The following is a 13,824-nucleotide window of genomic DNA, read 5'->3' on the forward strand; positions in this document are numbered from 1 at the left end:
GGTAGAGTCACCATCCCTGGAGGTGTTAAGAAAAGACTGGGTGTGGCACTGAGTACCATGGTCTAATTGACAAGCTGGTGTTAAGTGATAAGTTGGACTTGATGATCTCAGAGGTCTTTTTCAACCTAGCTGATTCTGTGAAATGTCAGTATGCATATTATTTAGAAGAAAGTCCTTCTGAACATATGGTTACTTATTCCTACTGTAAGTGATAACCAATGTTTGGAAGCTCAAGACCAGTGGGAAACAAGTAGTAAAACCATTGGGGATGGGGAGTTTGTTTTCTGTCATGATCATCAATCGGCAAACAATTTCATGTGGAACATTTTAAGGGTATTTTTATAGTTGTGATTCCTTTGAGTTAAGCCTTGATTGCTCTTCAGAAATGTGCTCTCAAGATGAAGTAAGCATCATGACCTTGTTGCACAAATTTAATAGGGGTGAGCTTTCATCACTGTCTCAAGAGGCTGGACTATGTGATCCTGAGGATCCCCTTTTGTCCCAAACTATGAGGATAAACATAACATCAGTACCAACTCTTTTTGCAATAACTGGAATTAAAAAGCTGATATGGGCTACTGATTACAGATGGTTATACCTATCTGACTTTGCCCTAATTTGCATTTTGTTTTTCCGTAAGATGAAGTGACAAGGCACTAAAAACTTCAATCAAGAGCACTTTATATTGCTTTTCATCTCTAGAGGCTTTGTACTGTACAAGCAATGGTATAACCACCACTTGGTGAAGCATATTCTTCTTTGAACAGGATATCATAGGTTTTAGCTAAACCTATGACATGCCTGACTTTCAGAGTAGAAAGTCAGATGGGACAATGTGCCAGGGGAAATTGTTTACAGTTTGTGTAATGTTTTGTTCCTGGTGGGAGCTACAAGGTTTGCCATTCGGATGTGCTTTTGTTGTGCAGATAATCACAACTGGTGTTTTTCCCTCAAGGGGATTTTTATTTTCCATTAGAAGTCTGTGGCTTCCTCTGCAGGCACCTTCTGGGTTTTACTCCATAGGTGTTTTTCTAATGTCTTAAAAATTGTGGAGAGTCTTAAGAGCCTGATACTTTACAGTTGTAGCATTGCAGAGGATGATGCTTTATTGAGGAGGTTTCACTGCTAATGGAAGACTTTGTCTGCAGGACTTATTTTCTTTGGTGTTGCTACAGAATGGCCACAAAACATCCTTCATGGAATTTGTTATTACATTCACAGTTTGATCCTTCAGGCACAGAATGCTATTGCACATCTCCTTGTAGGACTAGAGGAATTTTTCAAATTAGGCAAGTCACCATCCTGTGACAGCTGTTTTTGAAATAAATCTTTTATGAATCCTGTTTGATCTCTTCTTTGCCAAGTCAAGGACATTGGTGAGGGTTTCTCAGTTAAATTCATAGGGAAGTGTATTACAAAATGTACATTTTGATCCTTATGATGATTGTGCTGCTTTGAGCAGCTTGCTTTGGTGAAGGGTGTCCTTGCCTGTTTCAGGGGAGTTGGAACTTTATGATCTTTTAGATCCCTCCAACCCAAACTATTCTATGAATAGCTTTATCTGCATCAGTGTAAAAAAAATTAGATAGATTAAAGTTAACAAGCCTGATCTGTATGTTGCAATTTGATTTGCTGAAGAAGACTGTTGTTCTGATTCCCACCTTTCACAGACTCGGTGTATGTGGTTTAAATGGAGCTCAAACTCTGGTTTGAGTTGTGTTTCTTTTTTTAAAATAAAGGGTAGTTTTTTAGGATATAATGCCTTGATTTCCATGTCAAATGCTATGTGCTTTTTATTTTTTGCTTCCTGTGTTTGATTACTGCATTGTACATAATTGCAATGAGATACATTGACATCTTTTTAGATATGTAAATCATGACAGAATCAAGTTATTAATATTATTTTGTGAATTCTAGTTGGAGAGCACTTTTATCTTTATTGTGACACAATTTGTATAACTTTAGCCCAGGTCTCTTATCAAAACAAATTCAGTGTATCAGCATTACTTTGGAACTTAAGCTGGCAACATAACTGCCATCAGGTCTCAGCAGGGCTAATGAATCAACTTAATTTGAATTCCATAACGAAAGTATTGCGAAGTGTAGCAAAGATCACTGCCCTTTAATAATAACTATTGTTAATCAAGATCCCAGATTGTCTGATGATTCATGTAAACATAATCAAGAGTTTTTCTGAATTGTTTCAACTTGAGTTTTTTAAAGCATTAAAGGTTCTACCTGCCTCAGGTGTGCCAAGGCATTCTCATTACAGAACACTGTAGCCTCTGTGAACTGTTCGGCATCTTTGATTGCTTTCTAGTTCCACAGGTAATTACTTTTTTGCTTTATAAACTACAACCTATTTTTGTATTACTTTCATTTAGAAAGGTGTATTTCTTACTACACCTAATTAAACTTTGTTACTACATCTAATTAAATATATGATGTGAAAATCTATGTGGTAGAGTATTCAAGAGTTTATTTAGTAGAGAAATCATTATCCTTGGATTGGGTAGGGATGAGAAGAAGCTGGCTGGGTTTACATTCAGTTGGTGCTACAGATTTCATTAAACCATCTCATTCCCTTGTGTTCCCTTCATGTGTGCATCCCCCATCACGCAAAAGATACTTCTCAGGTGATGCATTCTCTTGGCCCAAGAATTCTGGGGTGTTGGGCCTTATGGTTCAGGTGTGTCATGGCAGGTGATTTAGATGCTCTTTTCCAATCTGCTGTGCTTCATGTTCTCCCAGTTGTTCCAGGTATTTGCTAGTTCAGGTCACTCACCAGCATGTCTAAATTTTTATTTTAAATACTACTGGTTGTGGCCAACCTGGGCTATCTGTTTGCCATGACCATACTCAGCACTTGGAAGGAAATTCTAGGAAAGCCCTAGGATGAGCTGCTACTGTTTATTTCTTTTGTTTCTTGGAATTGAATACCCCCAGTCTCACAGACCCACACCTACCCACTCCCCACCAGGGTGCCTTATTTCCTGCTCTCTGTTGTAAGTTTTTTAAAGCTCCTGCTTTTAACCTTTTGCTTATCTTTTACTTCACAATCAGATTTCTGCCAGTAGGTTCAAAAGCTTTTGGGTGATTTCTTGATAACTTTTGCTCTCTTGTGTATCACACTCTCTTAGGGATGAGTGTCAGTTATTCCCAATAGCTTCTTCATTTTGTCTTCCTTCTTGTCACATGGGTATCAAACATCTAATTGTTGTAGATGCTTCTGGCCTCCACTGGCTGGTGGAGGGGAGAAGTCAGGGCATGTTCTTGCAGTTTTTGTTTGCTTACACGCTCATGTGTGTACACAGTGACATGCAAGTGCTGCCTGAGAGATTGTGCTGTGTGCCTGCAGCTCCTTCCTGGGAGCAGGTTAAGCTTGGATAGGTCTCAAGTCAGAAATCACTGCAGTTTTCTTCTCATAAAATCTGTATTTCCTATACAGAACACTGAGGTGAATATACCTTTCCAAGCAAATAAAAATGACATGGGAGATTTTTGTGTCATTGTCTGGCTTCATTATTTAGCTATAACAGCCTTTCTGCTCTCACGTCCCATGGTGCCTTTTGGTCTTCTTTCTTATCAGCCTCTACAGACAGGATCTCACTGCTTCCATTTAGGATTGCCACAGCTCAGCTAAAGCTGCTGGCTGGGCTCTAATCATTTGCTGTGTATTGTAATTATTGCTGGTTTGTGCTTCACTCCTTTTGCATTTCTCACCATGCTGCATTAACATGAGTGCTTCTGCCTTGATATGTTGACCCATTCCTTGGCTTCCTGCCATACTGCATGAAATTCAAATTTCTTCACTTGCCCCTGCAAGAATCAATATAGTACCATCATTAGGCACATTTATCCTTTCCTGATTGTACCTCCTCTTTTGTTTTGCTATTCCATTACAACTTTTATATACTACTTGCTTTGCTTTAAATTTGTATTTGCATCTTTTGTCTTGTCTGAATATCAGCATGTACTAGAAATAACTTCTGCTTGCTTAGCCTTTCTCTTTTCTCTCCTGTTGTGAAGTTCTTGTTCCCTGTTAATAGCTGGGGTTGCCAGTCTGAGACCAAGGCAGAAGGAAATTATGATGTCAGTGCTAGGAATAGTCTCTAAATCAGCGTAGAGCAAAATTTCATTGAGCTTGTGTCTCTGTTTAAAGCTTCAGGGCACTGTCATAGAGGATAATTTAACCATTTTTTAATATTGACATAACTGAAGAGTTTTCTGAAGAGGCTTTTAGGAAGTTTGCAACTCTGCTGTAATTGGCTTATAAACTAGCTTAACTACTAATGGATTAACTCATTGTCCTGTGAGAGCAGGATGACTGACACCCACTTTTTAGTTTGCTCTCTTTAGTACAGAGTACAGATGGTACTCTGTAAATGTGTGCTTTTAAAGGTCTTTCTAGAATTGGTATTGGAAAGCAAATGGGATGATTTGAGTGGTAGTATGGAGGACAGTTCCCATATTAATAGCAGAAAAAAAGTCTGGTTTTAGACTTCTAAGAAATGTAGATGTTTAATAACATGAGAAGTTTGCAGTTTATTTGAAGTAATACTGGTTTTAGGGATGCATATGTGTTGACAGTATTTCTCATTTATATTTAATGAAGTAGGGTTTTTTGCATTTGATGTAGTTTCATTGTAATATCTGAAATAGGATTTGGTAGAATGGGGAAGTAGGTGCTGTGCTCATTAGCTTTCACTTGCTTTCTATATGTTATTTGTTGTCTTTGTATGAATATTTGTCCCTGTATAGCTATAAAATATCTTCAGTAAAATACCTGGGAAAGAAATTTTTGCTTGAACTAAGACACTATAAGCCAGTTCCTTTTCCTTTGCTCTCTCAGAAGGAAATCACCACTGTGAGTCTTGTGTTATCAAGAGTTGTGTGTGACAGAAATTTTGTGCATACAGAGCTTTCCACTTAAGACCAAAAGCTAATCTGCATGCTGCATGAAGCTGAAAAAATAGTTGTAGGTCAGCTTGGGAAGGAATCTGTTCAGGATGACATGGGTTTAAGAACATGTTTAAATGTGTTGGACTATGATGATTTTCAACTGAACTGGAAATGGGGAAGAAAAAGTAGTGCTTACATGGGGTTGCACCTATAATCTCAGTTTCAAGGCTTCTATTGTGCTTTTGTCATAGAGGCTTTGGGGGGGGTATACTAAAGGGGAAAAAAACAAAATAGTTGTCTGCATACTCTATTCCTCTGATGACCTTAAGGTCAATCAAAATGGGAGTAGTTTTGAGTGTATGAATATATTTTATATATATACGTTTCAGAGTCAATGCCTCAAATTCTGTAAAAGTTCTGTTCTAAGGGAATACACATTGAGTAAATTTCTGGTCCAGGTGAAGTGCTATTTGCTTGAATGGGGCATGATTTGATTTAGTGCCACAGACCTTTGTGGCAGGATGAGTTGCCACATGAAAGGAAAAGTAGCTCCAGTTAAACCTCTCAAATGTTAAGATGGCGGCAAGTGTTTATTTTTGCTTTATAAGACAGAACTTGTTTGTTCACCAAAATAAACTCAAAAGCAGGGAGGATCTTATCCAGATAAGATAGGTAGGTTACTGCTGGAGTTCCTCAAGGAGAATAGTTTTCCTGGAGGGGCAGTGAGAGTGGTGGGGGGCTAAAGTGGAGACCAGCAGCATGGATGAGGACTGGATAAAGACTCTGGTTTCAATTTTCCCGGAGAGATGAAATAATTTAATGGGAAAATGTCTTGAAAAATCATTATGATAAAGCAAGTATTGATGTATTTTGTTCAGTATGGCTTTATCTGCTTAGACATTGTTCCATCCTTTATTTTACCTGGTTCGTTCTAGTATGATCAGTGGTCACCAGACACTACGCAGTGCTGTAACATTTTGTGTCTGCGTGGGACATAACTTGAAGGTGAACCAGGGCACATCACTGCAGGCAATTCCCAGGATGTGAGAACTCCTGTCGGGGGAAACTGGTCTGTTCCCAATACAAAACAACATTCAGGTGAGAAGAATAGTAGGAAATCTTGTTCTGGTATAAACAGATCACTTCCAAAAGTTAAGGAATAGGGACTTTTGAAATAATCTTTTACTGGAGTTCACTTACTGGGAGTAGGCGAGTAGGCATGATCCTTTGGCTTCAGATGGTCATCCAGAAGACAAGGACTTGATTCAATATGTGTATTCCATATTGTTAACCTCCTTATTCCCTGGGGACAGGAGCAAGTTAAAGTCAGAGTATGAATTGGTAAAGAAATTTTGAGAGGGTTGGGACATAACAATTGTAGTATTTTTGATGATGAAGGCAGAGTGGAATTTAAAACCGGGACTGAGTAAACTGTAAGAATTTTTGTCTTATTCCAGAAGAAACTGGCTGCTTCGTCAGCCTCTTGACAACAAAGGGTTTTGTATGTTAAGCGCTCAGTGGGCATCCAGTAGATTACTTTGTGGAAGTGAAGGGGAAGTGCAAGGCTTGTCTGCAGGCGCACAAACACATGTAGCATTTGATCAGACTCAGCCAAGGATGCTGACTCTGAGTCTGTCTAGGAGATGAAGAATTATGAGAGCAGTCATACAGTGACACACTCTCCTGGCCTCTGAAAATTTACGATTCAGGGAATTTCTGAGCTAGACATGACACCTTTCTGCTTATTAGTTGTGAATGTACTTTGTCTGAATTACATTCAGACAAAGCTCCTCTGAAACATGTGACTATAACTGTAATAAAGGCAATAAGGAGGAGGCCTGGTAATAATTCCTACTTGCAGTGGAAGGTATAAGTCAGTTCACTGGTCTGAGAGCACCTGCCATGTGCCCACCTAGATGTGTGGTTGGCCAAGGTGTACATGAAAGTCCATCATGCAGCATTATAGCAAAGTTCCTCCTAAACCACTGGGAATGAGAAGGGAGCTCAGCTTGTGGTGCAAAGCTGCAACAAAAGAGCATTCAGGAATGAACTGAACATTGCAAGGAAGGGACAGCACCTCTTTGCTGTTAGACTAGGCAAAAAGACTGGACTGCTCTACTATGAAGTTACAGAGTAATACCCTTATTTTATGTGCCATGAAAAGCCCAGTCACAAGGAGAGACCATTTAGAGGTGTTCTTTTACTCCTGCAAGACAAAGTACTGAGGATATGTTACAAGATTACTTTAGTGAGTAGAAAAGAAAAATTAGTAAGGAAAAAAAACAACAGTGTGAGAGACTTAAGGAGCTAAGTCATATACCCAGCACTGGGAAATGTACTTTACCAAACAAGTACTCAGCAACAAAGCCAAAGATGCATTGTTTTGATGACAGTTCTGACAAATCTACCACAAGTTTGCTTCTAAGTTGGTACTTGTCTGGTCAGGCTTACCTCACAAGGTACTGAGTGTTCAAGTAATCATTAGATCACTAGAGCAAGCAGGGAGGAAGTCTCTTGTCTTTAAAATGATGCAGAGCGAGAACCTGAGTATAGCCAAAAAAAAGGTGCATATGAGATGGAATAGAGTCTCAAGATAAAGAAATTAAAGAGAGGTGGAACAAGCGAAGACTGGAAATAGAGGAATGGTAAGATAGATGAGCAAACTTGCTGAGTATCTATATTGATCTCAGAAGCCAAACAATTACAATATGTGATACAGCATTAGAAAGCAATTGTATTTAAAAAATGATGTCTTTATTTTCTCTTGAGGAATCACAGTGAGAAAACAGTCTGATTTGAGAAAGAGAATGAAAATGGTGTGCTGGTCCCTACCCTAAGATGAAAGTGGGGAAACAACTGTGCCTGACTTGGTAGACTAGAGGTGATTTATTATGGAAAAACTGTAAATACACATACGAGTTTTAAGAACAGCTATGTCACTTCTGGGTTTTTTTGTGGGGTTTTTTTGTTGTTTTTGGTCTCTTTTTGCCTTGGTTGTCTGCTCTGACATGCAAGGAAACTGATGACACGTGCATCTTGAACTAATCACAAAGCCTGTAATTTCTAAACAATTTTTGGAGTTTCAGGGCAGGAGCATGGAATGCCTCTGGGCTTGGATCATTGCTCACCTTTGTTAAGCCTGATTTTGAGTATGTTTGTGTAGGGTCTGTGTCAGAGATAACAGCCTACAGTGCTGAGTTGGCAACCCAGGGGCAGAGGAAATGCCTGTACTGTCAGATATGAGCTACTTAGTTGTTGTTGAAAATTTTTTTTTTCAAGACCTTCTGCTCCTGCCACCCTCTCAGCTTCTGTAGACACAAGGGCATGCTCATGATATGTTTAGGCTTTTGAGGTTTTCTCATACCCACTGGGAATTTTCCATAGCTTATTTACTCTTCTGAAGGTTTGGTCATGAAAACTGAACTGCCTTGTTTCTTGAAACTATTAATTTTATAAACCACAAGCAAAATACAGTGAGGCAGCTGCATTGAGAGTTTTCTCATATGACCCAGCACTAACCTTAGCTCTGCCCAACCAGGCAAGCTGTGAGGGATGGCTCACTCTGCCCCAGCTGGGCTCCTGACAGCTAATGGTGAGAAATTACCAGTTGGGTAGACAAGATTCTGGCATCCACCAGACATTTTATTTTTCTCTGGGGTCTGATGAGTTGACTTGTAATTCTTGAATAATCTTGATTGTCAGAGCTTTTTTTCATTATTCTAGTACACGTAAGTTAATTCCGCAGATGACTAGAGCAAGGGCATTTTATTTTTACTGGCTTTGTTCATTTCTTCCCACTATGACCCTCTTTCCCAAGATCATACATTTATTACACATTTTTTCTTTTTCATCTAATCCAGATATGAACTGTCAGTCTAAATAATGTGATGGCCTTGTGGCATAATTGGGATTCCATTTTATTGTCTCTGAGTAGCTGACATTTTGTTCTAGCTCTTTTCCTGCTTGCCAAGTAAAGCCAGTGTTTTGGTACCAGGCTGGGAGAGAGGAGTGTTAATTGACTTAGCAACTTTACCATGACTGAAGAAAATGACTGTAACAAAAGCAGCCCTAACATTACAGTATCCTGTAGCTAAGGAGAGTGTCCTGACAGGAGTCAAACAAACCTGTACATTTTTGTATTTCTTCGTTTGTCCTCATAATGCTTTATAAGAGACAAGAACCAGAATGAGCATCTCTCCAAACACTGACTTCCTTCTTCAGAATCCTGTCTTCAGTCTTTTGCCTGATTTTTTCAACATTCTTAAACAATAACTGCTTTCAAATTGCCTGAAAGGCTTGTGATAGTCTGTTGGTGCCTGTTTCCTGTTTTCCCACATTTTGTTTCTTTCAAGGTTGTTTTTGCTTTTCTTATTCTAGAAGCACACAAAGAAGCATCTTACTCTTAAGTCATTATGACTGCACAAGAACATCTGTGTATTTTGTTTTATTCTTTTTTTTCCTTTTGTTTTTGCTTTTTTCCCAGAGAACAGAACAATTACCCTGCTGTGTAAAATGCCCCTCTAGTCTAGCCTAGTACTGATGCTCTCTGGTGAGTGATACTTCAAGTGGTGTGATTGCTCTAGTGGTGCACCCTTCCTGATCACCAATTTGGGATTTCCTGAGCTGAAGGAGGCTTCTGGACCATTAAGCTTTAATAGCTGCCTACAAACTATACTCCATGAGTTTCTGTAGTGCTGATTTTAATCCATGTATTCTTTCAGCCTCCACAACACCACATGGCAATAAGTTTTGCAATTTCATTGTGTAGAAGAAGTGCTTCCTTGTGTTTATTTTTAAACCTTCTGTCGGGTAATTTCATTGTGTGCCCCATAATTCTTATTTTGTGAGGAAATGGTCTTCACACCATTCATGATTTTGTAAGCTGTTTGTGGATGAATAACTTCTGTTTTCTGAGCTGGAGAGTGTAGACCTGGGAGAGCTGTGAATAGTTAGAACCATCTGTTGTTCTTCTCCATGTGTTCTGGAGAGCATGTACAATTCAAATTATAGGTGCCCAGTGATGTACACTGCTCTGTTCTCTCCGAACAGCTGGTGATACTGCTTGCCTTTTTATCCATTGCTGATGATAAATGTGATAACACAGGGCTAACCACAAGAAAAACCTTCAGTTCTTCTATGTGGCAATATTAGAATAGATCCATTGTGTGTCATTGTAAAGTGTACAGCTAGGATATACATATTTTTTGTTTGGATGAGTTCACACTTTTCATCATTCAAATTCATCTGTGTTTTTTTAATTTTCTGGTTTGTTTGTGTAGTGATTTGCAAACTCTGTATGGCCTTAAGTGTAGATTATGCTCTCTAGGATCACTTTCTATTTTCTGTGTACTCTGGAAAGAACTGCTTTTACTAAAACAGGAGTCATAGTCTCTCTGGCCACATGCTCTGACTGTTTAAATTTCACATAGTTTTCTCTTATGGATGAGAGCTTGCTTGGAATCAATTCATCAGCAGCAGAAAATTGGCTGACTGCTATAAAGCCATTGAGTTACTATTTCATTTTAAGAAAACTTCCAGAGTGCTTTAAGGAAGCGCTGGAACACAGGAGTTTGGTTTGACACTGACACTTGGTGTACAATTGTTCTGTTAAATAGGAATGTGTTCAAGCCACATCTGCCATCCTAAAAGAATTACCAGTAGCCCTGCTCTAGCTCACTGGCCAAGTGTTTCTGCTGTGAATGTGGTCCTACTAGTATAAAGACTACTGGAAGGAAAGTGTCCTTTACTTGTAAGAAAATCAAGCTGGACCTGCCTCTCCATAAGAACTTTCTACTGCTATTTACTGGTTTTTCCTCTTGCACTGACAGATACTCTGTCAGAAGTCTACAGTGTAAAGTTCCCCATAATGTTCTTTCTGTTCACATCTGCCCCTTTAAAATTTAAAAGGTGGCATCTCCCTTACAATTTTGAGTATTTGTATTATTACATGTGCAAAAAAAGCTTATTCTCTGTAAGGTAAGCTAGGTGAATTTTGAGTAGGATTTGATTGCTTGAAAACAGGCATCTGGTCTATTTAAGAGGCCTCTGAGAGATGTGGAGCTGTCAAATTTATGTATTTCATGGGTACCTGCTGCCTCTGTGGAGCAGCATCAAGAGATGGTGGGAGAAACAAAGACATCTCAAATGGCACTGTATGGACTGCATTGAGGCAAGCAAACCATGTCTTGTGTGTGTTGCTGGATGCTGAGGGTTCTGGAAGCTTACACCCTGTATTTCCAGCTGGTGCTGGGATACAATCTGTGGCTTGAATGTCACTGTTTGTGTTGTAGCACTCTGCAATATCAAATATGTGCTTAAACTAGGTGCCTTCAGAGGCTTCTAGATTCTGTCTTTGTGGATGGTAAACTTGTAGGGAAATAATAGAAGTCCAGAGATTAAAGCAGCTCATGGCCTGTGCAATTTCACTACCAGTGTGTGCCCCTTAGTGTGATCTTTCATCTTCTACTTATGGTGTTGTGTGAACATATCTAGATTGTACCTTCTCTGGTACAAAAATGATTGCTGTATTGATACAGAATATTACTTTTTTCCTCCCTTTATGGAGAGTAGGTAATAATAGGCCTGTAGTTAAACTGTATTTAAAGTCTACACTATATGTTACCAAATAACTTGCCTTGTGGATGAAATTGTGGAGCACTATCTGTTACTGAATTTTTCTTTATTGCTTATACTTATATTCTTTTGCATTGACATTGCCATCACTGAAAACAGTAAAAATGGCTAAAATGTCTATTACTTTGCATGTGATGTTATAGCACCTAGAATTTTGCATTGTATTTTACATTGCAATGATAGTACTACTCACTTGCCCAGAGAGCTTCATGGTTTGTCTTTGCTGAAACTTTCCAGTTAAAATTGTGCAAATACATTAGCCCAGCAGGTTACGTGTTGGAAGCAAAACTTGCTGCTGGAGGGAGAGTTCTGGAAACTGGCTTGTCTGTCTTTGTTTCGAGGTGGTGCTGCATTCCTCAGTAGGTTTTAACTTCTGGATCATGCAGCATTTTTTTCAGTTTTTGGGGGTAGTTGTGTTGGGTTTTTTCTTCTTCTTTTTTTCTTCCCCAAAGAGATGTTGAAATGAGAGTGCAGAACTGCAGCTTTCCCACCACTGACTGCATGCAGCAAACCCCAATTTGTTCCTTTTTTCCCCTCCAATGTCTCTGTTACTACTTGAGTGCAGAGCTGCTGAACATGGAGAAGGATGGCTGTGTCATATGTCCTGTAATTAACACAACTTTATAAATAAGCCCATGCCAAGTTTTGCAAAAGCACTGAGGTCTTAATGAATGTTATTCTGAGAAATTACTTAACTGCTTCTGGGTTCTGTCTGTGTGGGTTTTTTCGTACATTTCTCTTCCAGAATAAATTCTGGTTATGTATTTTAGTGAATAAGTTGTCACAGAACTTTGAAGTGCTGACAGCTCCCATCTTGACAGCAGACTCCTACTTCATGAACCTTACATTGCTGTGCTTGCATAATAAGAATCCTTTGAGTTAAGGTTTCTCAGTAATTTAACAGTATTTTTGACCTTTATTTATGTTAGTATTTAAAGACAAAATGTGTTGTCAAGTTCAAGTACAAATTAAATGTTTCTGCTTAGTGATATTTCAATTCCCTAGAGTAAAATATTGTGAAAAAAACTCTATGAAAAGGCTTCAGTTTTATTTTCATTCCAGCTTCTTTCCATTTAATTAATTTATTTGTCTTAATTTTCTTCTTTTCTAGAGTTTTGGAGTGCCAAGGGCTGCCCATTGTGAACGGGCAATGTGATCCCTATGCCACTGTTACCTTAGCAGGACCCTCCAGGCAAGTATTGTGAATTCATGGGCTTCCATTTTATAAGGATGGTTTGTTTTCTTTGTCTGTTAGAAATTCACTTTCTCCAGTGGACAGCTGGGAATATTGAGACACTGTTAGAATATGTTAAATGTTGGAGTGGGTGTGTGTATGAGCTGCTGAATTATGCTGGAGTAAGTAATTTGAGACTTGTTTCAGTTTTGATTTATGTAAATCAATTATTTTTCTGAATAATTTGAATATCCCAGAGTATATAATTTGTGGTTAGTCTTAATTTATGCATCTTCTCACCTCACAGTTGGAGGCCAGTTTTTGAGCAAATTCATTGCCTAATTTTGGGCAGGGTGGAAGAGAAATGTGAATACATCAACGTCTTGCTGAGTATGCATGTTTGCATGTGAATATTTATCACTTTAAAGGTGTGACAAATTAATGTGTATGTCAAAAACCCTCAATGGCTTAGTCCTGTAATTTGATATATGCAGACATAATATCATGGATAAAATTTGGAATGAGGTCTTAGTGATGAGATCCTGCATAATACTATAATGTTTAAATTTGGGATTCAGTTTTCCCATCTGTCCTGTGCTGTTGGATGTCACTGTTTTTTTCTCTTTATCTAGTAATCTTTTATGTCTGTGTCATTTTAGAAAAAAAACAGCTCTGCTGTGATCTCAAAGAATCAGATTTGGAAGCATGGGTTATTAATTGTTTTACAAAAATTATTGAAAATACTATAAATAATAAGCATTTTTGACAAATATTTACCTTGTGTGCATTAATGAACTTGTACACTTCATTTTAAGGCTGTAACTTATTTGAGATGACTGGCTGGGTGGCTATTATTGAAACTGTAAGGAGATTGACTGACTCTTGAATGTCTGAATTTAGCTTTGTCTGCTTCCCTATGCCCCCCAAGTCTGGATAATGTATGACTATTGATAATGTACTCCCTTCAGTATAAGGAGCATAGCCTTATCCTATTCCTATCTGGGTTTTGATGGGGGGAGAGGGCTTGCTTCCTATCTCCAGCAAGCAGCATGCAGCTTTTTCCCATTCACTGCTTTGTAATTGCTCAATAATTGTGCTGCCTTAATCGCCTCCCG

The 13,824-nt window shown here is 38.6% G+C and overlaps 1 protein-coding gene across 1 annotated transcript in view; it reads left to right on the forward strand.

Moving 5' to 3' along the window:
* Positions 1 to 13,824, forward strand: part of RASA3 (RAS p21 protein activator 3) — a 129,109-nt gene that overhangs the window by 82,357 nt on the left and 32,928 nt on the right. The window contains exon 6 of the mRNA XM_021545628.3: positions 12,647 to 12,727. Within this exon, the coding sequence (XP_021401303.1) occupies positions 12,647 to 12,727 (81 nt within the window). The remainder of the gene's footprint in view (positions 1 to 12,646; positions 12,728 to 13,824) is intronic.

The sequence above is a fragment of the Lonchura striata genome, chromosome 2 (assembly GCF_046129695.1).
Source record: "Lonchura striata isolate bLonStr1 chromosome 2, bLonStr1.mat, whole genome shotgun sequence".
Classification (NCBI taxonomy): Eukaryota; Metazoa; Chordata; class Aves; order Passeriformes; family Estrildidae; genus Lonchura; species Lonchura striata.